Source organism: Vicugna pacos, chromosome 21 (genome assembly GCF_048564905.1).
Source record: "Vicugna pacos chromosome 21, VicPac4, whole genome shotgun sequence".
Classification (NCBI taxonomy): Eukaryota; Metazoa; Chordata; class Mammalia; order Artiodactyla; family Camelidae; genus Vicugna; species Vicugna pacos.
The window spans coordinates 12,123,186-12,147,368 of record NC_133007.1 but is presented as its reverse complement, the minus strand read 5'-3'; the positions used below and the strand labels follow the sequence as shown (position 1 = coordinate 12,147,368).

General features: G+C 35.2%; 1 protein-coding gene across 2 annotated transcripts in view; it reads right to left on the bottom strand.

Annotated features, from left to right (window-relative positions):
* Window positions 1-2,876: 2,876 nt before the first annotated feature.
* RC3H1 (ring finger and CCCH-type domains 1) overlaps window positions 2,877-24,183 on the bottom strand; it is a 68,273-nt gene continuing 46,966 nt past the window's right edge. Inside the window, exons 12-20 of one of the 2 annotated variants that reach the window (XM_072946076.1) lie at window positions 22,479-22,849; window positions 21,826-21,993; window positions 17,967-18,119; window positions 15,597-15,810; window positions 15,032-15,122; window positions 14,779-14,911; window positions 12,589-12,759; window positions 11,547-11,662; window positions 2,877-10,513 (exon numbers count right to left, since the gene is read on the bottom strand). In XM_072946076.1, coding sequence (XP_072802177.1) covers window positions 10,363-10,513; window positions 11,547-11,662; window positions 12,589-12,759; window positions 14,779-14,911; window positions 15,032-15,122; window positions 15,597-15,810; window positions 17,967-18,119; window positions 21,826-21,993; window positions 22,479-22,849 — 1,568 coding nt within the window. In that variant the 3' untranslated portion in view covers window positions 2,877-10,362. The remainder of the gene's footprint in view (window positions 10,514-11,546; window positions 11,663-12,588; window positions 12,760-14,778; window positions 14,912-15,031; window positions 15,123-15,596; window positions 15,811-17,966; window positions 18,120-21,825; window positions 21,994-22,478; window positions 22,850-24,183) is intronic. The other variant, XM_072946077.1, reaches the window with a different exon arrangement.

Below are 24,183 nucleotides of genomic sequence, written 5' to 3'. Positions count from 1 at the left end.
GATAACAAAATGCCCCGTGAGATGAAGACAAGGACAAACATAGGGAATGAGGGAAATCAGAGGGCACCTTTTAGATCATAATAACCTGAACATTTTTGGACTTGGAAGGTGATGATAAACTGAAGTGACCGTAGGTTCTCCCGAAAACTGAGTATTTTAAGGGCTTTGATACTGCAGAGGGAATTTCCCCCTTTTACCTCGTAATGTAGGAGCAGACCTTGGTGAGGGGAATGATGGGACACAGCTGACTTCGGCAGCATGTTTGATGGCACCCGTTTGGGTGTTTAGAAATGTCAGTCATGCCTGTGCTGTTCTCAAGTTGCGGCTCAGTTAAACACTGTCTTAGAAGCACCTCCCCTCCTCTTCATTTCCACCGGCCTGGTGCAGGCCCTCACCACTTGTTGTAAGTCTACTGCAAACTGAGCACTGTTCCACTTCAAATCACAATCATCACATCATTCTCAGGGTTAAAATCTTTACTGGTTTTTAATTGCTAAGGGATAAAATCGCAACACCTCAGAATGGTACATAAAGCTTTCCAAGCCCTGGCCTCAGCCTAACTTTTCTAGTCATCCCCAATTCCTCCAAGTTCCGTGCCAGGTGACATTCTTTTGTGATTTTGTGTATGTGCTCCCAGGCTTGGAGTCTCCGCTCCCCACCTGGTTCGTCATATCAATCCTTCTGTACCTTTCAGGATCAACTATTTGGGTGTAAACCCTTTCCTGAGTCATCTTTTTTTCTCCGGCCTCGCACGTGTTCCTTTAAGCAGTCTAGGCAGTGCTAATTATGTCTTACATCTCATTCATTCGACTAACATTTAAGTCTGATGGGCAGAGACTGGACCTTTCTGCTTCTAAAACTGCCCATCATGTAGAAAGAACCCTACCACTCACAAGTGTGGTCTTTGGGCGAACAGTCCCGGCGTCACCTGGGAGCATGTTAGTCATCTCAGCCCCACTCTGACGTGCTGAAACAGTGCCTGCACTGTATCAAGAGCCCCCGCTGAGCTGTGTGCACACTAGGTTTGAGAAGCACTGACGTAGAAGCTATCCAATAAATGTGCACAGACACACAAATGTGATCCCTTCATTGCCCTGCTCACAAGCCTTCTTTGGATTCCTTTGACTTTCAGAATAAAATCTAAACACCTTAGTGTGGTCCGCAGGCCTCTGGGCTCTGTCTCTGGCTCTGCCTCATCTAAAACCACTCTCTCACTCCCTCTGCTTTGGTCCCAGTGACCTTCCAAATTCCGTAACACAGTCCTTCTTTTGCAGAGTTCACACATCTTGTTTTCTCTGACTAGGAGTCTCTTGTCCTACCTCCCCACCCCCAAACCCTTTCTTCAAGTCTTACCTTCAATGCTGCTTTCTCAGGAAAGTCTTTGCTGCCCAGCCAGGCAAGGTTAAGTCTTCTTTGTGTAAGTCTCACAGCTCTGTGCTCTTCTCTTCTGAGGATAATTGTGGTTGATAGCAATCCTTTGGTAATTCTGTCTGGTGTTTTGTGTATGATTGGTACGCATCCTTAAACTGTACACATGTCAAGTTCTGTAACTGGAGTCTAAGCTCCATGAGGGTAGAGAGTATTTCCTCTTTGTCCTTCAGGGTTGTGTCACATGGGGAGTACTCAGTAAACTGCTTTAGTAAATATTGGAGTTTAAGTGTTCAGTGAGTAGTTGACGATTCACTTTTGATGTGCTAAGTGTTCCAGGTAAGGGTGGCAGCCATTAACTAAATAAGCCACCATGTTGGGAAGCAGACGGATTTACTAACTGATCACTGCCGATTAGCTGGTTACTGGGATTGAAGTGCTAAGGCTCACAAAAAACACACTCACATTAATCAATGAGTCTCAGTGTCAGAGGTCAGAAGGCACCCTATCGCTTTTAACCAGGGTAGCCCTAGGTAAGTGGTAAAGACAGCAGGTCTGCTTTGGGAACTCCCACTCTAGATTTTATGACATTGAAGAATGGTTGCAGTAGTTACCATGCTTCATACCTTCTGAACTTTGTTTTTACTGTGGCCCTTTCCCTTGAGGTCAGATATGGTACCACTAGACACCTAACTGCTAACTGACGGTAGTAGCAATGCTTATTCATTGGCAATGTGTATTATTTTCCTTTAAAAAACATTTAGTTATTTTAAAGGAAACTCCAGCCATTGTCATTTATGCATCTTTAAAAAATATGGACATTTTCTTATGTAACAATGTTGCTATTATGACACTGAATAAAAATGTCATTCCTTGGCTTTAATACTCAAAACATAATCAAATTCTCATAATTATATAAAAAATGCCTTTGTGTGTTTGGTTTTTTGGAATTAGGATCCAAAGTCTGTATGTTGCATTTGCTTTTTTTTAATCTCTAAAGTTCCTCTAAATCTAGACCAGTCCTCTCCCCTCTCCCTTTTTCTTCTTCATGCTAAGGTGTATTTTTCGGAGTTCTCTAAGAGAAAAACCTTGTAATTGCAAGGAATGACTAATGGCTGGGGATTTATTTCAAGATAATTAGGAAAAATGAGTAAGGATGGAAAGACAAAAAATGTTTGTGTCAGGGAGGTACCCAGAGCAAGGCCGTGTTGCTTACTAAGCATAAAAAGGTCCTGATTTTAAGAAAATCCATAAAAACCAGAACTTTGGATGCTGTCTTCACTCCTAACGTTCAATCACTATATAAGAAATGAAGGACTCTGAACCGTAGTGTGTGTAAGGTCAGGCTAATTTCTGCTCTATCTATAAAACTGGCTACTCTGAGTAATGTGTTTGCTTATGCACGTTACCTACTTCTCTATTTTTCACCTAAAAAGTAAACAGACACAATTCCATAAAAAAAAAAAGGCGTAAAAAAACAATCCCAAGGATAGAATAAGACAGACTCATTTACAAAAGACTGCGAGTTTCTCCTCATTAATTTATCATTTAATATAAATGCTGACAGAAAGCAGATAAAGACCTTGTAGACACTTCCATATATTTACAAACCAAAAGGTGAATCACCTCCTTCTACTTGTTAAAATAGTCCTTTTATCTGCAACTCATGGGAGCCTTAAACACTAACTAGGAGCAACATGAGGCTGAGTCAGTTTCCAAGATAATCAAGAAAGGAATAGCATTTTAACAAAGTGTGGCATCTTTGATATAAACAACATGCACACAGATAATACAAAATTGAAAAAGATGGCCCTCCTCCTCTCAAAACCCTGCAACAAGTAGAATGTGTACTTATTCAGACCCAGAGTTTTACTACCCTAAACATCTTCCTACTATTATTTTTTTCCACCTCACTTTCCAAAAAGCTGTTTAAAAACTGGAAATATAAACAGATTTTAAAAAGAGAGGAAAATGGTCTGTATCAAACAGGATTTTTTTTTTTCCTATTCCCAAAGAACTCTCAAAACATAGTCTTCAAATAAGATCTCACAGTTTGCCTGGTGCAAAGGAATTATTCACAGCTTGTGAAATTCCAACCCATTATCTGTCTTCACTTTTTAAAGAAAAGTTGGAAACACTTGGAAAAAGTAAAATTTCACAAACTTCAGCAATTTAAAAAGCAGTTGTCCCATTAAGGTTCAATACTTTAATTTCTGAATAGGTGGGGAGAGGCAGGCGATAAAGAAGAGGGAGCTAAGGCAAGGAAAAAAGTAGGAATACAAGAAAACTGTTAAAAATGGTATTTTGTCTAGCACTAATTTATAAGAACAGAAGATATAAATTCTCACTATTAAAACTGTAAGTGATTTCATGAAATTACTTATAACCTCTGACTCAAATCTCATGGGCTCCTTTATTAACCTAGATTATTTTTGTCTTGTTAAATATACCTCTGCAGGGCACAATCACATACAATCAATACGATTGGTAAATTACACAAGCTCTATTCCAAGCAAATATGCATCAATGTTAAAAAGTTACTAAAAAAAAAAAAAACCCCACAAAATAAAACAAAATAAAATCCACCCAAAAAGGTGATAATGACTGCAGAATGTCTCCAGGAGACTGGTTTGAGCCTAAAGACCAAATTGACCATGGTCAGGGGAAAAGGGTAAGAGGAGTAACGTGGGGAAGAGACCACACACAAGAAGAGGAATCTCACAACTGGAAAATGTTTAAGTGGGTGAAAGGTTTTGTTCATTATCTGAATTCACTCTATCCATTTCTCTTGTTCCCGCAAGTTATAGACTGATCATAAAGTTAAGATAATGAGGCCAATGGATCAATGAATACAATTAAAAAAAAAAAGCCCTTTTTCTTTTCATTCCCAGAAAGTGGAAAGAAGAGAAAGGATGAAATGGGGGGGGGGGGGACGGGACCGTAAAGAAGATCTAGGCAATATACCTGGATAAAGCAGCTCTCAGAACAATGTTTTAGTTGAACAGAGGATGTAAAAATGATAAGCAAAAGCTGAAAATGCCTTGAAATCAGTGGGACAGTTTACAGGATGGTTCAGACATATTATTGCGAGAATGGCAGCCAATCAGTGGAGAGAGATTATGCTAATAAATGGTGATTTTTAAAAATCAGTCCAGAAAAAAAAAAAAGGGCTACCAATTATCCTCCCAATGGTTTGTTTTCATTCTTCTCTTGACCCTTTCGTACACCAGCTGGGGTTGGGGTAGGGGACCACCTGACAGTTTCCAGTTATAAGACGACTCTGAGTGTACAACCTAGAATGGATGCCAAAGACTTGTGAGCTCTGTCTAGAGATTAAATTAAAAACAAAAACAAACAAACAAAAAACAAAAAATCACACACACAAAAAAAACCCCAACTAGAAACGTGAGACCTGAATATAAGAAAGTAAGTCACCTTATCTGGTATATAACATACATTAGGCTAACAAGCTCCACAGGATTTTACTTTTCCAACTACACATTTTGGACACAATATTGTCTTGAAGTGTATTTTAAGTTCTCTCTCTTTTTCACAATAACATGCTTTATTTGTGTGTGTGTGAAAATAAAGGTTATTACTCTAGGGATGTTCTGCTTGGGAATAAAGTTTAGGGAAAATTCAGTGTTTCGCTGAAAATTCAGAGGCCCTGAAAATAAGGATTCCAGTGGTGAGGTAAAGCTCCTTTGCCACAATAGGATTTCAAAGGGCTCTTTACCTGCTCGTTCAGTGCAGTGTTGAAGGTCCACCCCCTGGGAATACATTTATTACTTAGCGGTGTTACTTCGTCTTGGTGGTGGTAGTTTCCTATTTTTCATTTTTCATTAACGTCATAGCTAGTATTACTTACGAATTAGAATATAATATGTTACAACATCTCTAACAGTCAAAGAAATGGAATCTTAAGAACCAAATCTTTAGTTGGCATTTACTACAATTAACACTACATTTTTCAAGTGGCTCAGAATAGTTGAAATAAGAATTTTTTAAAAATACTAACTGCAATCCATTTAGAACTCCCAATAAGTAATTTCAGCAGGAAAATTTTGTAAAGTTGAGCTGAAGAAACAAATAAATATAAAAATCAGAGTGTCCCAAGGTAGAGAGTCATGAACGTGGACCAGCAAAATGGGCAGTCAGGTAGCTGGTAACAGCAGCAGACTGCTTGCTGTCTAACCCCTAAAGTCGAAAGTGAAATCTGCTTTCGTTTAATAGCTCTAATTTTTATCTAAAAGGATAGGTAGATTTTTTTCAGGGAGATCACCTTGCAAACATTGTAACTGTATATCACCAATAAAAAATAAACACAATTGGACTCTTTTAAGGTAAAAATCTAAGTAAACACTGAAGTTAAGTTTCCAGGCAGGTTATTAATTTCCCCTAAAAAGTCACTGGGCCTTTCCTTTTAATGAGAAATATAAATCATTACAGATGCTTTTTACAGACAGATTTTCTATATTCTTTAAAATGAGCAAAAGGAAAGTCAAAAAAGATGCATCCGTCACCATTTGTTTATAGGCAATAGCAACTGAGTACTCATTAGTGAAAAGAAGTCAATTTTTCTCTGAATCTGAATATAATCCAACATATACTGACTTCATTATTTCTCACCAATCACATGCTGATGAATTCTTTTACTCAGTCCCATGACTTGACCATAGTGACAGTAGATTTTCCCATAGGCAGAAGTTAAATAACAAAAACAAAGGATGCTATCATGACAAGATAATCTCAGTAAAAGGTAGGAGGGACTGCTTATACACAATATCGTAAAAGATGACATTCACTGGTTTAGAGAAACTGATGAATTTTCATTACTCTTACATTTTGTAAGGCCAGTTAACTTCAACAGTTAACTTTAGATAAATCTACTTGCACACAGTACAATCAACTCACAGATACTAAAAGGTTTCACAATCAAAATGGCTACTATTTCCTCTCAAACCAAAACAGAGTAAAGCACAAGTCTTTGGCTCTCCTTTAAAGAAAACAGCAGGTTACCGTTCCTAACCAGACCTTGGTTTGCCTACCAGTAGGGCAAATACCACATTTGTGCATCACTGAGTAATAACACCATTAGAAAAGGCAACTTCACAGAAGTTATTGGCTAAGCGAATTCATTTGAATGCTCTGTTTTGAGGCAGCAAACTGTCACTGTTGCAGATTGGGGAGGACAGTGGGTAAATCAAGGGCAACTTGCAAGATAGAAAAGGGCCAGAAAAAATAAAAAGAACTTTCAGCTCCAACCCTGAAGATCTATGGAAAGTTTGATGGAGAAACATACTCAAGGTAGCAAATTAAGAGTCATACCAATTTTGTCTTTTAGGCAAAAATAAATAAATACTTGGGAAAGACTAGAAGGGAAGGGAAATAAAATGGGAGAAGGTAATCATCACATTAATGCTGTACCAAATAAATTTTTATACATTCTGAGTAGTTGAATATTTTGTAGCTGGCATTTGAGATAGTGTCTTATTTGAGTATTACTAGAAACTTGTAACTGATTTTCCTTTTGATTAGAAAAGTAACAAGGAATTGATCTTTGGTCACTTTAGCCTCTGTAAATTATCCATAGCCTCTGCAAATTATCAACTGAACTTATGACAATATTTATAAGTAAGGCAAAAGAACTACATTTAAGTCAGAAAACTGAATCTAGACATTTTATTCTCAGTTCTACACTTTTCCAGAGAACGATGAGGAAAGAAAAAGTCAAAAGTATTTTAAAATTCCTAGGTGCAATAAAATTCTGGTTTTGCTACTCAAACAAGAGTGAACACAATTCTTATTTCTCCTACCTTAAACCCTCTCAACTGTTCATGTTCATCTGAGATGTTGAGTCTTGCTTTTGAATTCAGTGAAAAGCAGTCATCTTCAGAAGAAATTAATATTTGAATAAGTAAAAATAAAAAAAACCAAAACATAAAAAATATTTCCTATCTGATTGATTTCATCTTTAACTGTCTCTAAAGGAATAAATTTTAAAAGCCAGAAAAATCAATGTCTTTCACAGATTTTTCACAAAAAAGCAGTTAAGGAGGGAAGCAGTTTTGCCCAAACAGGCCATTTACACTTACAAGCTTATGATATCACAAGGTATATCACACAGAAAAGGAAGAAAACAAAGAAAAAACCTGCCTAATTTGGAGGTTTTACCGAATTCCTAAAACTGCTTGTGAGTACTAGGAAGTTGTAAGAATTTTCATGAGGTAAGTCGGGGTAACCAATTTAAAATAGGTAAGTTAAAGGCACAATGGGAGAATATACCTTTCTTCTGCCTTTCAACCCAACCAGATTTCCTCCAGAGTGTGGGGCCCTACTTAGAGAGGTACAGCTAGAATTAAGGCTGCAATTTAAGAGATCCCACCCCCACACACACCATCCCCACTCTATGAAAATACCTAACACAACAGGGACTATTTTAAATCAGTTCAGAACAGTGGCTTCTCTGGTTGTATTCAGAACAGTAACACTATGTAAGTTAATCCCTGTTCCTGCCTAGCTTACAAAATCAAAACGGTGAAAGCAAGAATCAGTGTATCTGAAGGAAATAAGTAAGAATAACAGAAGTTGAGTTATTAGGGGTTTCAACAGATACCCCAAATGGAATTTTACTTTTATTCCAAGCTTCAACAAAATCAATACCCATAAATTCCTTTTCAACAACAGAATCATTTTGAGTTCCAAATTGAACCAACTGCTTCTAAAATTTAAGAATTAGCTAACATGTCCAAAGGAGAAATAATCTGCCCAAATCTGCCTACAGAAGGTTAGAGGCCAAGAGTATTATTGCCTTTTATAGTTACAGAGAGAAATGAAAAATCTTGGGACTCTGCCAGACATTAAATTTCTCTCCTTCTCCCAAAAAACCCAAGAAGCATTTAAAGAGTAAATGTAAGAGGGTTTTAAAGAAAAAAAAAAAAAAAAAGGCAAAAAAATGTATTTAAAAAAAAACAAAAAAGAAAATATGGATATAACTGACAAAATGCCTCATCTTCATTCAGTGCTTCTACCTCCCAATCAGTCATTTTATCGCAACAGCTGCGCTCATGCGAAAAAATCCATAAAACATACCCAATATATATACAGATATAGCTATGTATATATGTATATATATAATATATATAAATTTTTATTTAAATAAAAAAGAAAGCTCGAATCCCAAGCCAATATGTGTATATCAAATCCTTGACCAGCCAGGTCTGTAGGGCATAATCAAATTCAATGTGAAATAGTATATAAACATGGTGCCTTGACTGGGCAAATTAAATAATTGCTACTCAAAAGAGTGTTCTGTTTGGACTCTCCTACTGGTAGGCAACGGCAGGACTGTGTTACCCTCCCCCCACCCCCCCCCATTTGTTTCATTTAACAGTATGATGGATACAGAGCTTAGACTGAGGTTGTTATGACCTCAGCAGGAGTCAAGGGTTAAGAAAACAAGAAACAAGAAAAATACAAACTCTTGCTTTTACCCAACCAAAGCAATGCAGTAACTTATTACATAACCAGTGCTTTCTGTTTTAGTAGTATAATCCAGAAAGGGGAATTTTTTTAAAAACCAGGCAAACAGGGATAGGAAGGCGACTGTATCAAAGAATCCCCATTAAATATGTTTTATAGGGTCTTAGTTCAGTATAGACATGTGGCATCAGAATATGTGCAGCAGAATTAAATAATAAAAATCCCTCCTTATTCTTTTCAACATCTTCATGAAGAATCTTTTCAATACTGTAAAACCAAGTCTACAGAAAGTGACTTCTAGGTACTTACTACCTACTTGCGCTAATGATTCTGAACAGCAACAAGTCATCAGTTCATAACCTATCCACAAGATCCAAGCAGTTCTTATTTGCCAAATCTCTTTGAAAGCCAAGGGCTCCAGTATATAGGGATTTTATACTTTTGGTTTCTGAGAGTAAAACAAAAACATTCATTGAAAAAATCTGGCTCTGCTCATCTTAAGTTCAAATCAAGTGTTGCAGTTTTAAAACATGGTTGATTGTCCTGGTTTTTATAACATTCTATGATTTCAGCAAAAGTTCAGCTTGGAGAAAGAAGCACAGCTCTAGATTTCCAACCATCAGCTCAACATAGGTAATAAACCAAGCATGTATTTTCAGTGTTAATACATCACAGTTCATCCTTAAAACAGTCTCCATTTAAATCTAATCAAGCAACCTAAAAATTGGCTCATCTTTCTGATTACATCAAGAGAATGAAAAGAGTCCATAATATGGAAAGGAGGACTTCAAAAATTAATTGGCAATTACCTTTCTGAAAAGCTGAAATAAAAACAAAACCAAGGAATAAAGCCTTCCTGAACAACAAAAAGTTTTAACGCCACATGGAAAACCTACCTACACATGAAGCTAGTGACCCAGAAAGAGAAAGCAAATTATGGTTTCCAAATAACAGCATGGTTTGCTGCACATTTTCTAATAACTAGTCTATAACTGTCTGTTTCTCAAGCACCGCATAATTCTTAGAAAGGCCGGTGCTTTTTGTCTATGCAAATTTATGGGGTTATGAGAGCTGGAAAAGACTGAGGGTAAGGAATTATACACTGGGTATGTAATAATACCAAAATACGAGAAAAACCTACTTCATTAAGATCATACAATTAATCAAACAGAGTGTATATATAATATCTTCTTTTTTTTTTAAAGCCCTGGATCCAAGGCGTCCAAAGTTATTAAAATAAAGTTCATTCACAGAACAAAAACAAATTTAATCTGAATTGCTTGCAGATACTGCTAATTTTCTTTTTCTTTTTCTTTTTTTTAAATTAAAAAATGCATTAATGTGAACTATGTGCAGGGTTTGTTTTTAGTAGTGGTGTTTGTGCACATTGCCTCCGGTACTTCTGGATTTCTCTGACCATTCTCAGAGAAAAAGCTTAGAAGTTGTCCATTCTCCTACTCCTATGCCCCGCAGATTGGTTAGGAGCAGAAGATAAAAGTAGGACTCCTCATTTTAGGGAGCAGAACTGGGTGTAACTCCTGATCTCTGGGAGTCATTATTGTCCCCTCCTCCCTCAGGGTCCTCTGATAGGTTCAGAGAGCTGGTCTTGTTTGATAGGAGGCTGATATTCTCTTGTGTCAAGGCTGATCCATTCGGCACATCACTGTTAACATTAAAAAAAAAAAAGGAATTGAAATTTTTTGAAGGAGAGAGATAAAAATGATTATTTACTAGAATAAAACCAACAGGGACTTTCTTTTAGCAGTATGGAAAATACACGAACGGCTTTCAAACTTTAATTTACAGCTCTATATCCATGCTTTAGCATAGGGGCTAGTGAACTAAGGCCAGCTAGCTGCCTGTTTTTGTAAATAAAGTTTTACCAGAACTTTACTAGAGCCTGCCCATATGTTCACATATTGTCTATGGCTGCCTTCTCATTACAATGGCAGAATGGAGAGTTTCAACAGAGACGATAAGGCTCGTAATTTTAAATATTTACTATCTGGCTTTTGAGAAAAAGTGCTGACCCTCATGTTTTAGCAGTTTTACTAGTGTAAGAAATTATTTTGAACTCATGATTATGCATGGATTTAAACAGCCAAAACCTAAGCCTGAAAGCAACAGGACATTAGAAATTGTTACATATCATCAGGAGGGCAACTCAGGACATGCATCAAAAGCCTCAACACACTCCAAGCTGCAAAACACCCTAAGGTGCAAGATGTGCAAACAAAGAATTAGCTACAATACTGCTTACTGCAGGGTTGTTCACGATAGCTGATATGTATCCTTCCACACCCACAGAAGAATATGGATGACACGGGAAAGACCAAATTAAAAACCAGGGGGAAAGGGTGCTGGGTAAGTGGGTGAAAGAGGTTAAATGCCTATATACTTTAAAAAGACCTGAAGGGTATACATCAATATGTTAACACTGGTTTTAAGTCAATTAAAAAACAAGGGGAAGAAGGAAATGGAAGCAGGAAATTTCATTTGTTAGGCATTTGCTTAGGTATTAACAGATAATTCAATCTTGTTTCTGGTCTAAAATAAGTTTCATTAACTCCTAAATTTATGCAAAAATATTCTTTCCTCAGTGTATATAGAATAATGATATTTTAAAAATTAAATTGTATTTATGAAAGTACTTCTGTAATGACTGGATAAAACTATGAAAAGGTCCTGTTCTTTACCTGAATGTCAATGTAAGGTCCTCAGCTGGAACCTTATTTTGTGGTTCTGGTTGTCCATTTTCTGCTTGCTTACTTGTATTCAATTTGCTTTTCGTGTCCAGAGAACACTGGTTCTCCTTTGAAAGACAAGGAAATAAATTCAATTATCTTCTATTTAATGATGCTAATGGAAAAGAGACCAGATATATATAATACAAAATGATGAACCAGAAATCATTTTTAACTTTGCAAAATGACCAAAGAAACAGGCAGACTAAAAGACACACACATACAAAAACATAATGGAGTACTGATAACAAGGGGGAAAATGCCTAGAGTTAACATGGGAAAAGAAGATCTCATAGAAAAGCTGATGATCAGAAAAAGCAAGTCAAAACATAATAAGTGTCTATAATATACTTACTGACAACAGAACAACAAAAATACCCCATTTATTAGCTTAAAAAGAATTTGAAAATTATGCAACAAAAAAAATCAATTACCATGCAACCTGAGGGAATGGTTTAATCCCCTAGGATTCAAATTACTGACATGAATGTTCACGCACTATCAAACAAACCCTAAGCACATCTATGGACACAATTCCACAGGAAGGAATTTCTAGATAGCATCTTACTCATGTCAAAAAAAATATGTCTTCAATATGGATATGAAACCTAGAATGTTATTTGGTAATACGTCTTTGAATAACATGATGACGTTGCAAAAAACACCATCCCCTTTGCTTCCTTAATCAGTGTGTTTAACAGAAATTTAGTAACTTCCAGATAACTGCCTTGTTTTCCCTGAAAAGTTTTTTGTAATGCAGAAAACTAGGACAAAGAACACACTCAAACCAAAAAGGGAATGAGGAGTGATAAAATAAGGAGGCAGTCCATTTTCAATATACGTATTCTAAGTATTAATCATTCACTGCAGTGCCTTGGGGTGATGAATCCATAGCTCGAGATGATTCTAGAACTCTAGAGCCATAAGTTCTATGACACAACTACACAGAGGCTTTCCTTTCACCTTCCCTCTCTTTTCCCACCGTAACACTTACCATACTCAGCTCCCGGGTTCTCTTCCCAATTTCCCTTTCCACCTGGTGCAGTTCCAAGCTCAGCTGCTCACTTGAGATCATTCCAGGCCATTTTGGAGGTGGTGGTGGGGGCTGTGACTGGCCTGCCAGGGTGTTCGCCTCCCTCTGCAACAGCAGCCTATTACTAACAGCCTAGTGCATAAAGCCAAGCACACACAGAGCTCAACACATTTCACACCATGCACAGAAGGACCAGGTCCAATTCCAGACCACAGCCTCAAGTAGCTTATCACTCAGATACTGGCAAGGAAAATGATGCAACTATAAGGTACTGTTTCTTTCTTTGAATACCAGTGGAATAAACAAAGGAAAAGATAGAAGATTTAAACTTCTTAAACAGTAATATAATCTTTGGTAAAAGGCGCTCTTTTTATTTTCTTATTTGAAAGAGAAGTCAACTATAAATGTGCTTCCTTTCCCCTCTTTTTAAATTGAATTTTCTCAGAAAAAATTCTACAATTTATTTCAATGAAACCTCGGTAATGGCAATTTTTAACCACGGTGAATTAAATATATGTCATACTTCCAAATGATGCTGATATTCTCTCTTTTTTAAATTAATTTCTTTATTTTTTAATGGAGGTGCTGGGGACTGAACCCAGGACCTCATGTATGCTAAGCATGTGCTCTACAACCGAACTATCCCCCTCCCCACATGCTGATGTTCTTTTGGTACAGAAAATGAATCTAGAAATTTCAACTAAGACAAAAAGCCATGAAACAGGATAAGGAACAATGCTTTATGGAGTTAAAGGTCCAAATTTTTAACAAACTAGTGAACTAAACATGAACATAATAAACACAGCATTCCTTTTTTTTTTTTTAAATAATAGGAATCAGCAAGAAGTTTTGGACCAATTTAAATAAAGCAATGGAAAAAGGAGACAAACATAAATACTATATAGGTTTTAACTTCTAAACCTTACTGCTTATATAAGAGCACAAGCCAAATACATGTTCAAAATACAAATAAAGAAACAAACGGGTGGGGGAGGGTATAGCTCAGTGGTAGAATGTATGCTTAGCATGCACAAGGTCCTGGGTTCAATCCCCAGTATCTCTATTAAAAAAAAAAAGATAAATAAATAAAAACCTAATTACCTACCCCTCCAAAAAAGATAAGAAAAACTGAAAAAACAAAACAAAACAAAAAAGTCCCTCCTATTGGTCTTCTTAATAAGAAAGGCTAAGATAGAATCAGTTAGAAATTTATTTCCAAAGTAATGCCTTATTTACTATTAAAGATCCTAGTAGAAAGATAAAGACTAATGTTCCAAAAGTATCTTTTTCTCCAGAATGAAGCAATGTATTTATCACTAGAATGTCTTTCATTTTCCATATTCAAAGAATATATAAAGGATAATATAAAAAAAAAAACCTAGTCTTCCTTATGTGGCACTTAAAGGATTTTAAGAATTCTTTCTTTTCTAATATTTTGTTTCTCATAGGTATGAGGTAGCACGGTGGAAAGAACACTGAATTTGGAGTATGAAGACGTGGGTTCATGTTTCAACCTCTGTGAAACTCGTAGCCTTCAACCAAAAAAAGCGGGGACAATACCACTTATCTAATCTATCAGGGACATGAAAGAGTCAAGTAAGATAAGTGATAGTAATTTATAACCTGAAAGAACTACATTAATGCTATTATTATACAGAGGCTTTTTTTTTAAGGTCAAAGTTCTAAGCTTCTACTTTCTAAAGATGCTGAGGATGAAACGAAGTGAGAAAGTTTTAAAAATTAAAGAAAATATAAGAAATTAAAAACAAATCTCAATCTAAAAGCATTTATTGATTACAAAAAAAACCCTTCAACTTAAATGTGTCATCAGGAAATATAAATTACTTTTATATATTTTATTTTATATAATATTTTAGAGAAGCTTTGATTTGAAAATAAAATTCATTTTATATTAATATATAAAACATACAAAATATACTATGTTTTCTATTCTCAGGTAATAGAAATTCTAAGTTTCATATTGTCCCAGACTTCAAAGTACTTAAATTCTTTGAAAAATGGACATCTATACTACCTCTTAAGAAATAGAACATTAAATTCTATGTTCATTTACCTCAAAACTTCCTCCTTTTAAAACCTCTTTGAGAATTCCTCAAAAACTGGAATGAAAAAGTATCTCTAGGCTTATACCTCTAGTCCACGTAGCTGGGTCTGCTGGCTGATTTGATGGTTTAGTTGCTGCAATTCTAGTCGTAGCTGTTCCCTCTCAGCAGATGGAAGAGGTTTTCCATGACTGGCCACTTCTGACATAGATAATCTCTCCCTTTCATGAGAAAGAAAGTGTGCGATAAATTAAAAAAAAATTTTTTTAAATATTATTGACCAGAAAAACAAAAACATTCAATAATTTTAAGTCTGTGAAAGTAAAAAGAATGACTCATACCTCTCACTGAAGTGTCCCTGAGAAGGTATGTTTTGATGAGGTGAATATGGAGAACTTCCCCAGCCACTGTGGGTTCCATATGGACTATAATCTGCAAGACAGTGAGAGTAATTTACAGTGGTCTGATGTAATTCATAGATTTGATTCTTCTTTTAAGATAGCCATGATCTAAAAGGCACAGGCATATTATATACACAGCTATCTTGAAAGATGTCTACCAAAATGGTAATAGGGTATTGATGTTTGTTTTTTCCTCACTAAAACATTAGTCTTTGTAATTTTTCCTTTTGCTTGAGTTTCCTTTTTAAATGAGATGTACTATTTTAACAAAAGCAATAAAACCAAAAAATGCACAGGTTATCTTCATATTACAGACATTTAATTTTAGTTTATACCCCCAGAATTCCCTAGGTTATAATTACCTTTCTACAGGGATAATACCACAGAAGTTTGAAGACTACTGCCTTGGAAGATTACGAAAAGCACTGATGGTAGACGGGGAGCAGGTGGTGCTGGGAGTCAAGAATATGAACCCTCTACATCAGCTTACCTCTGAGATTCTCACCTGAAATGTTAATAGATTTTGTGGGAGCTCCCTGAGGTGCCATAGCCTGCATTGGGCCTGCACCCTGATATATTGTTTTGGAAGTTCGAGAGATGGCACCAAACCGAGATACTGTTGGTCGGTCTCCAAACGGGATGAGATCATCATCACTGGTTTCTGCTGCTCTTCTCTGAAGGTCCAATCGCTGGTCTCTCATTCCTTTACTCTCCACATTCTGATAAAAAGTAAAATGAAAAATCCACCCCACACTTAAATCTCCAACATAATTTCCTCTCACTCTGTAATAAGGTTAAAATAGAGTATAACATTCTTATTGATAAGACTAAAATCATTAGTTGCTTTTAGCTGTCATATAGAACATTGCTTTTGAAACCTCTGACCTTTTTAAACCTAAAATAAGAATTATATTTTACAACATGACCCAATATATATATACATTCAAATATATATACATATGTACACACACATACATAATTTCATAAGAGATATTTACCTTTACATGTACTGTACTCTTGTGTTTATATTCTGTGTTATTCTATTTTTATTTATTTTGGGGGGGAGGTAATTAGGTTTGTTTATTTATTTAACAGTACTGGGGATTGAAACCAGGACTTGTGCATGCTAAGCCGGCACTCTACCACTGAGCTATACCCTCCCTCCTCTACATTATTCTAATTTATTTCTCTAAAAGAAAGACTCATCATGTTCTATGCAATTAATTTTCGAAACTCAACAGTTGGAAAAACAGTTTAAAAATATAAGCGCCAACATAGCCTTTTCAAAAGGATTCCAGTCAGAAAGAACTAAGTATTAGGATAGATGGAAATCTAATTGCTAGACCTTTGCTATTTAAAGGATAGTTCAAGGACCAGCAGCATCTGTGCATCATTTGAGAACTCATTAGAAATGCAGACTTCCATGTCTCATCCCAGCTTTACTGAATTAGAACCTGCATTTTTAACAGATCCTTAGGTAATGTATATGCACATTAATTTTGAAAAACACTGGGCTAGACTTTCATCCATTTGGGAAATGTTCAATTACATCTAGGTTAGGTTGGCAAACATTTTAATTCTTCATTGATTTCAGGAAATGAGTTCTATTTTGCTAATGTTTATGTTACTTTATTATAATAACCCTTTCTGAAAGCCAAGTACAAAGCAAGGGTTTCTATTTCCACCTCCTCATCTCATTCCTGTTCTCGGAGAGGCTGTTTTCTATGGACTAAAAATGACACTTCCCTAATCCTTCTATAGAAAAACAAAAGGTTCATTTTTGATTTTTCCTCTTCTATATCCTTTTCTTTCTGTCTCTTTACTATTTTTAATTGGCTGGCATCTAATCATATTTATGCTCCAGATATGACTTCACTCATTTATAGTGGTATTGTCATCTAAGTCTTCGTTTTCTATTACCAAGAATTGGTCTTCTCTTAAACAGCTGGACAAATCTTTGTCTATGAAAACCTATATAATAACCTAGGGAACCTCTGTTAGATTTATTAAGGGCAAATAGCTTAAGAATAATAGTCAACGCATACCTTTAACCTACCAATACTAAACTTCTAAGCATAACTTTCATGCATACACACAAGGAGACATACTCAAAAATAGTAAAAGATTAAAAACAGCCTAAATGTCCATCAACAGGAAAATGAATAAACAATTATACATATTTATTGCATGATAACAGTTATCATACAATATTATCTGATAAAAGAATTAAAATGAATGAACCTGAACTATAGGTATAAATTTGGATACAACTCAAAAACAATGTTGCATGAAAATGCAAGTGGAAGTGTATCATATATATAAGGTCTATGAACATGCAAAACAAAATTGTTTAGAAGTAGTATAAAATTATCTATAAAATGATAAATTCTCAATTCAGGATAGAGGTTGCCTCCAGGGAAGGAGGGAGGGACAAAATGAGATTAGGGAGGTATACACAGGAGGATTTAACTACTTATGTAAAGTTTTATTTCTTTAAAAGATAAAGAAGCAACTAAGATAAAAGTGACACATTTTAAGCTTGGGTATTAGATACACTGGTTATTACATTATTTTTTGTTTTAGAAAAACCAAGATCTTGATTAATTATGCAAAATAATTTCAATTCTAAAGAGCTGTTGGGTTAATCGCTGGCTGCATAGAAATATAAAAATACTCTTGTCTAGACAAGTATGAAAAGATTTTTATTTATACCTGAAACAAAAAAACATAGCTTAAGTATGATTCAATCACATAGTATAGAATATGGCCTGGAACTTCAGCAAAGCTCAGTTATCTGTGTCTATAACTGGGGTTTATCTTTGATTTGTATTCGTTTATTTGATTGATCTTGATTTGTATTAGTTATGACACGTACCATCATTTCCACACTCCCTGCTGCCGCAACATCTTTGGGTTTTGCATCTTTGGTTCCAATGTAGGAGCCGATGGTGTCACATGACCAGGGTGAGTACTGGCTATAATCATTTCCTTTGTATTTCCCAGCTACCTTGAAGTCTTCATCCAAAAACTATAGATTGGGGTGGGGGGAGAGAAAAGAAAAAAAAAAAAGGAAATGGGTCTATGAATAACAACATAGAGAGCAGGAGTTTCTTTATTAGAACATCATGCTGAGGCAACATAATGATAGTTATTTGATTTGTGTCACAATAGAAGATTTTTGTAGACTATGAAAGATAGAAAACAAATGAAAAATGATGTCCAGCCTTTATATTTCATTAGCAGAGGGTCATAAAGAAGCATCTGAATATCTTTCAAGCAATCAAATTAGGATTTTTGAGGTTTGCTCATCCTCTTTCTCATCAGATGAAATTAACACTCAGGCAAATACATATATCACGTCCTAGTTTTGCTAGATCCTCCTTAATGTATTTTTCAATAACATTCCAGGTAAACAAGGGTATTAAAAACTCTTAAAATGTAATTTAAAATGTTCCATATAGTACATGATGATATAACAGCTTTTTTATTGGAATCTTTTAATAGCAATAATTCATATCTTGAATTAATTCTGATCCTTAGGTTGATTCAATGAAGTGAAAAGGATAAGATGCCAAATTTTCTTTTCTCAGGGTGAGTTCTGGAATTATGTAATAACAAAATAGGTATTCTAGGTCTAATGTATTTTTACTAAAATTGCAACATTTACATTTTTGTAATGTTTTACAGTTTACAAAGTGTGTTTATATATAGACTATCTCATACGTTCCTCAAGTCCTTACAAGACAACACGGGTGATCTGACTGAGGCTATACCAGTATAGAGTGTGCTGAACAATATTAAATTGCTTTCACTTTATGACAGATATATATACCAACATACTAATACTCTAGGGGGTTGTTGGTACATTTAAGTGGCTCATGCTTTCCCCTATATTAAAAACCTCCACTATTTTCTGAGTCATCACCACTGGTCTTCTGCACTGGCAGGGGGGTCTGCTGTTCACAAGTACTACTCATTTTCAACTGCAACTCCTGTTTCTACTGTTTATAACGTCTTTCCTTTTTTTTTGTTTTCTTTTTTTTCCTCTTTCCTTTTTTTGATCATACTTTAAAAAAAAATTCCATCTCCTTTTTTTATTTCCCCTCCACTTAACAAATTTCACGTAGAACAGCTAGCTTTTTAAAGACATGATCTACTAACAAGAGTGCTTTTTCCCCCAATCACAATGTATTATGCAGCTATTAAAAAGAACGAGATAAATTTATACACTGCACTACTGCATCTAGGATAATTAAATAAAAACAAAATACACACAAAAAATGTAAAAAACAAAGCCTGGAGATATTATTACTAAATGATCCTATTAAAAATGATAACTGTATGTTAGTTCACGAACAGAGAAAGTTGAAATATATAATAAGCTGACAATGACAGAAAATGAGATTCTGGAGAAATTTTCTTTCTATGTTATATATTTTATGTATGAATTTAGAACAACTATATGTAGGTTGTTTATAATCAGAACTAAGGTTTAATTATATAGCTTTGTATGTCATTAACTAAACTAATTCTAGATGAAGTTCCTTAACGGCCAGGCCTTATTATAATTTTTTATTACAAATAAAAATATAATAATACAAATAGTCATTATTTACTGAATGCCTGCTAGATGCCAGATACCTTATGTCTCATGTAATCTTCACACCATTATGAGGCAGGTTTTATTATGCTTGATTTACAAATAGAGAAACCTGAACCTCAGGGTTCCGGAAGGTAAGCAACTTACACACTGATCACACACTGAGTGATACAGCTGAACCTCACAAATATATTTCATTCCAAAATTAGCTCACTTTTCAGCGTCATATTGCTTTCCATTATTTCCTAAAAAATGGTATGGCATAACAAGGCTCTAGGATGTCTCTAGTATACAGTTTAAGAAAAAAAATCATGTGATGTGAATACTGTACAAGAAGAAATTATTACGAATATCAGAAGTGAAACGATGAACATCACTGTAGACCCTGTAGACATTAAAAAGGTAAGACAACACTCATTCATAATCGTTAGCACTGTCTTGTAAAAATACTAAGAAGATAATGTACCCTGTAGTACATTATCAGTTTATTCTAGCAACTTTATTTCGGTGTTCTTTTTTTCCTGCCTTTCACTACCTATATTATTAACCTGTCTATCCTATTCTTTGAATCAACTTTATCATGCTGCTGTTTTCCTCATTATTGAGTTAAATAAACCCTGACAGGTCTCATTTACAAAAACAGTCTATAATGAGGAATACAGAGGAATTTCATTAATGTGATAAAGATTATCTACAAAAAAACTGACAGCAAACATCACAGTGGTAAACTAGAAGAAGCTCCGTTAGCTCAAAGACTGGAAATAAGTCAAGAATACCTATCATTCTTTTATTTATTATTATACTGAAGATTCTAGCTTGTACAAAAAGGAAAAAAAAGAAAGAAAGAAAGAAAAGACTTAAGGACTGAAAAGGAGAAAGTAAAATGGTTATTATTCAAAGAGGACATAGAAAATCCAAAAGAATCTACTAACAAATACTAAAATTAATAGGGACATTTACTAAGGCTGCTTTAATAAAGAGAAATTAAGTACATTTTTGTGTATTGACCCTTGTGTTCAGCAGCCTTGGTAAATGAAATTTCAAAAAGTATTCCAGTTAAAACAGCTTCAAAAAACCTTAGTTTTTTCTAGGAGTAAGTTTAATGAAAGATGTGTAAGACACTGAAAACTCTGAGATATGATATTCTTGAGAGAGATTTAAAAGGATCCAAGGAAGTAAATCTCCACGTTCTTGGAGATTTAATACTGGAAAGATGTCACTTCTCTCTAGATGGACCTAAAGCAACATTGTTCAATGAAAATACAATGAGACCTAAATATGTAATCTAAAAATTTCTAGAAGCCACATGAAAAAATAAAAAGAGGTAAAATTAATTTTAGCAACACATTTAATTTAATCTAATATATCCAAAGTATTATCATTTTAACATGTAATTAATAGAAATATTAATAGAAATTATTAGAAATATATTACTTTGGGGGGGTACGAAATTATTTTGGGGGGTACGAAATCTCCAGATCCAGTGTATGTTTTATGCCTACAGCACGGGTGAATTTGGACTAGTTACATTTTAAGCACTCATTAGCCATATTGGACTGCACAGACCTAGAGATTCAATGTAATCCTAATAAAAACTGCAGCAGATATTTCTATGGACATCAACATGCTGATTTTGAAATGTGTTTGGAAATTCCAAGGACCAAGAACAGCAAAGGTAATTGTGAAGACTAAAACTGGAAAACATACATAACCACAGTAAGACATAAAACTATACTAAGACAATGTGGTGTTGGTGTAAGGATAGAGAAAAAGATCTTGAAACAGAAGAGAATCCAAAAACATATATAGTGACCTCACTATGACAAAGGTGACCTGATTATGATAAAGGTGACTGCAGGGGACTGGGGAAAGAGTAGTCTTTTAATTAAATGGTGCTTGATCAATGAGATATCCTCATGGAAAAAACAGATCTTGACTCCTAAGACACTATATACAAAATTCAATTCTAAATGGACTTAGATCTAAATGTGAAATAAAATAATAAACCTTTTAGAAGAAAACACAGGAAGATATCTTCATAACCTTGAGAATAGGCAAAGATTACTTAAACAGGACACAATAAACCACTGATAAAGGAAAAATTGATAAATGAAACTAAAAAAGATATGCTTACTTCCTCTTGATGGAAGGTAGGAGGCAACGTTGGTGAAGGTGCAAAAGGAGGTGGAGAGATAACCTTCCTTTCCTCTAGTTGGGCCATTATTTCCTTTCGTCTTCGATGTAGCTCATCTAGACTAGGATGGGGCTGGGGAGGAGGAGGAAGCCGGCTATAAGGAGGCTCCTGAAAAATGCAAAGATCAATAAAAATTGAAAAATAATTTCAGAACACATTGATTCATTTAGCAAATGTTTTTAAAAAGCAGACTGTATACTTAAATAGACTTAATAAAACAAAGCAAAACAAAATAAAGCCCCCTAAAACTCTCAGGATTTCCCAAAAAGCTAAATTTTTTTAGTTTCTTTTTCTTGGCCAGAGATTGTAATTTCTAAACAGATCTAGAAATGTTAATAAAACCACCTACAGTTCAGAAACTAAGATGGGTTAGTGGGAGTGGGGTGGGAATTTTTTCCCTTTTAACAGTTTAAAAACAAAAACCTGTGCAGATTATGAAAAGGTAAAAAAAAAAAAAAGAGAGAGAGAAGATGCTTTATTTAAAAAAAAGAATTAACTGATCAAAGGGTTATTACCATGGCAAGAGGTTAAAAAGAAATCACTGTAAGCAACAATCAAATTAAATCTAATAATAAGAAAAAACTATGGCATACTCTGTTGTACGCAGGTCTGATTTGAGTTGGATGAGGAGCCACCGGATAGTACCCCTCCATCTGTTGGTATCTTTCTCTGGATTCTGGTACATAGGATGGTACTGCTGCAGGTGGAATCTCAATGGGTATAGGACTTTCTCGGAAAATCTCCTCTCTTGTGTAAGACTGAGCAGGGTATACTCGACGGCCATCATAGTGTGGTGGGTACATAGCTGTGTACTGTTGTGGCTGTGTGCCAAATTGAGAGTTTACTACACGATCTTGCAGGTAGGGTGGATAATGATCCAAGTAGGGAGGACCAGGTTCAGGAGCAGATGGTGGAGGTCGGACAAAGCGAGACACACACTGTGGTGGTGGAGGATAATACATACCTGTACAACACAAAAGAGGAACGAAAAGCAACAATGGGCCAATTTAATTTTCTATACAAGACTTTTCTTTTTAAAATATTTCAACACTAAAGAATTACTAATCCACTCATTTCTTTAGCTGTTTTTCCCTCTGCTTATGTGGTCAGGTTTGCTTTATGAAAAATAACAAGCAAAAATTATCCCTAAAAGCCATTGAAATCACCAATCTACTTATGGTCTACAATAGTAAACTAGGCTCTCAATTGTCTTGTCTTTCCGATGTGCCTTAAGACCCTGCAAACACTGGAAAGCAAAAACCTACATCTCCCTGAAGTTTAGGTTCCATAAATCACTCACTTGCATTAGTTTTGAATGTGAAATTGAGTTAACTGGAAGGAGATGCGGCCTACAAAAGATGCATTTTGCTGGTGCACATCTAGTAGCTATAGCTCTAGAACTCTTGACACAACAACGGTAGCAGTAGCTTCCCAATTTCCAGGCTTTTGCCTCAACTGATGAGCTCCTCGTGCTGGCATTTAGAAGTTTCCTATTTCTACTGCTACTTGACTGAAGCAGGTTCTTCCAGCAGCTGCTTCTGGGATTCATTCCTGGAGGCCTGGCTTAAGCCTACTTTGTCAGTACTCAACTCTGTGGGCACCCAAATGCTCTGCATTAAACCTCTTCCTGCTTAATATAGCCAGAATGATTTCTGTTATTTGCAGCTGAACCCTAATTGATACAATGTATTTAAGGTCAATTCAGAAAAAGTAGTTGAGTTTTTCCTGCAATGAATGGTCAAAAGGAAGATACAGATCAAAAACTTGTACCATATTCTTATATGTATTAATAACACCATACCAACTTAAAACTATTTTTTTGAAATCAGAAAAGACATTTCTGATTCAAAATTGAGATGGTCTTGGAAAAAGGAAATGGATAACAAGTTTAATCTATCCCAGTTTAAAAATAGTGCTATACCATTTCTGATAAAGAAATTCAACACTTCAGTTTAAAGATCAGTGTTCATTTTTACACATGAATTGTATGCATGAAGCCTCAGTCCTCTCCTTCGTTCTCCATACCTAATAATATTAAAATTGGCTAATTTTTCACATTTATCTATTTTCTAAAATACTTCTTTTTTCCCACCACACTAATTCAGACCTCAACACTCACACCTGGATTAACAGCAATCCTTACTCCTCCTCGACTCCAGACTTGACTCTTCTCTTTGCAATCCATTTGTAAATTTTTCTTTCTATTTCTAATACCTCCGCTTAGGGCATTCTTCCATAAAGTCTTATATCCCCTGAAATATTAAAGTCTTTTTTCATGCTTGAAGAAAATTTTGGTCA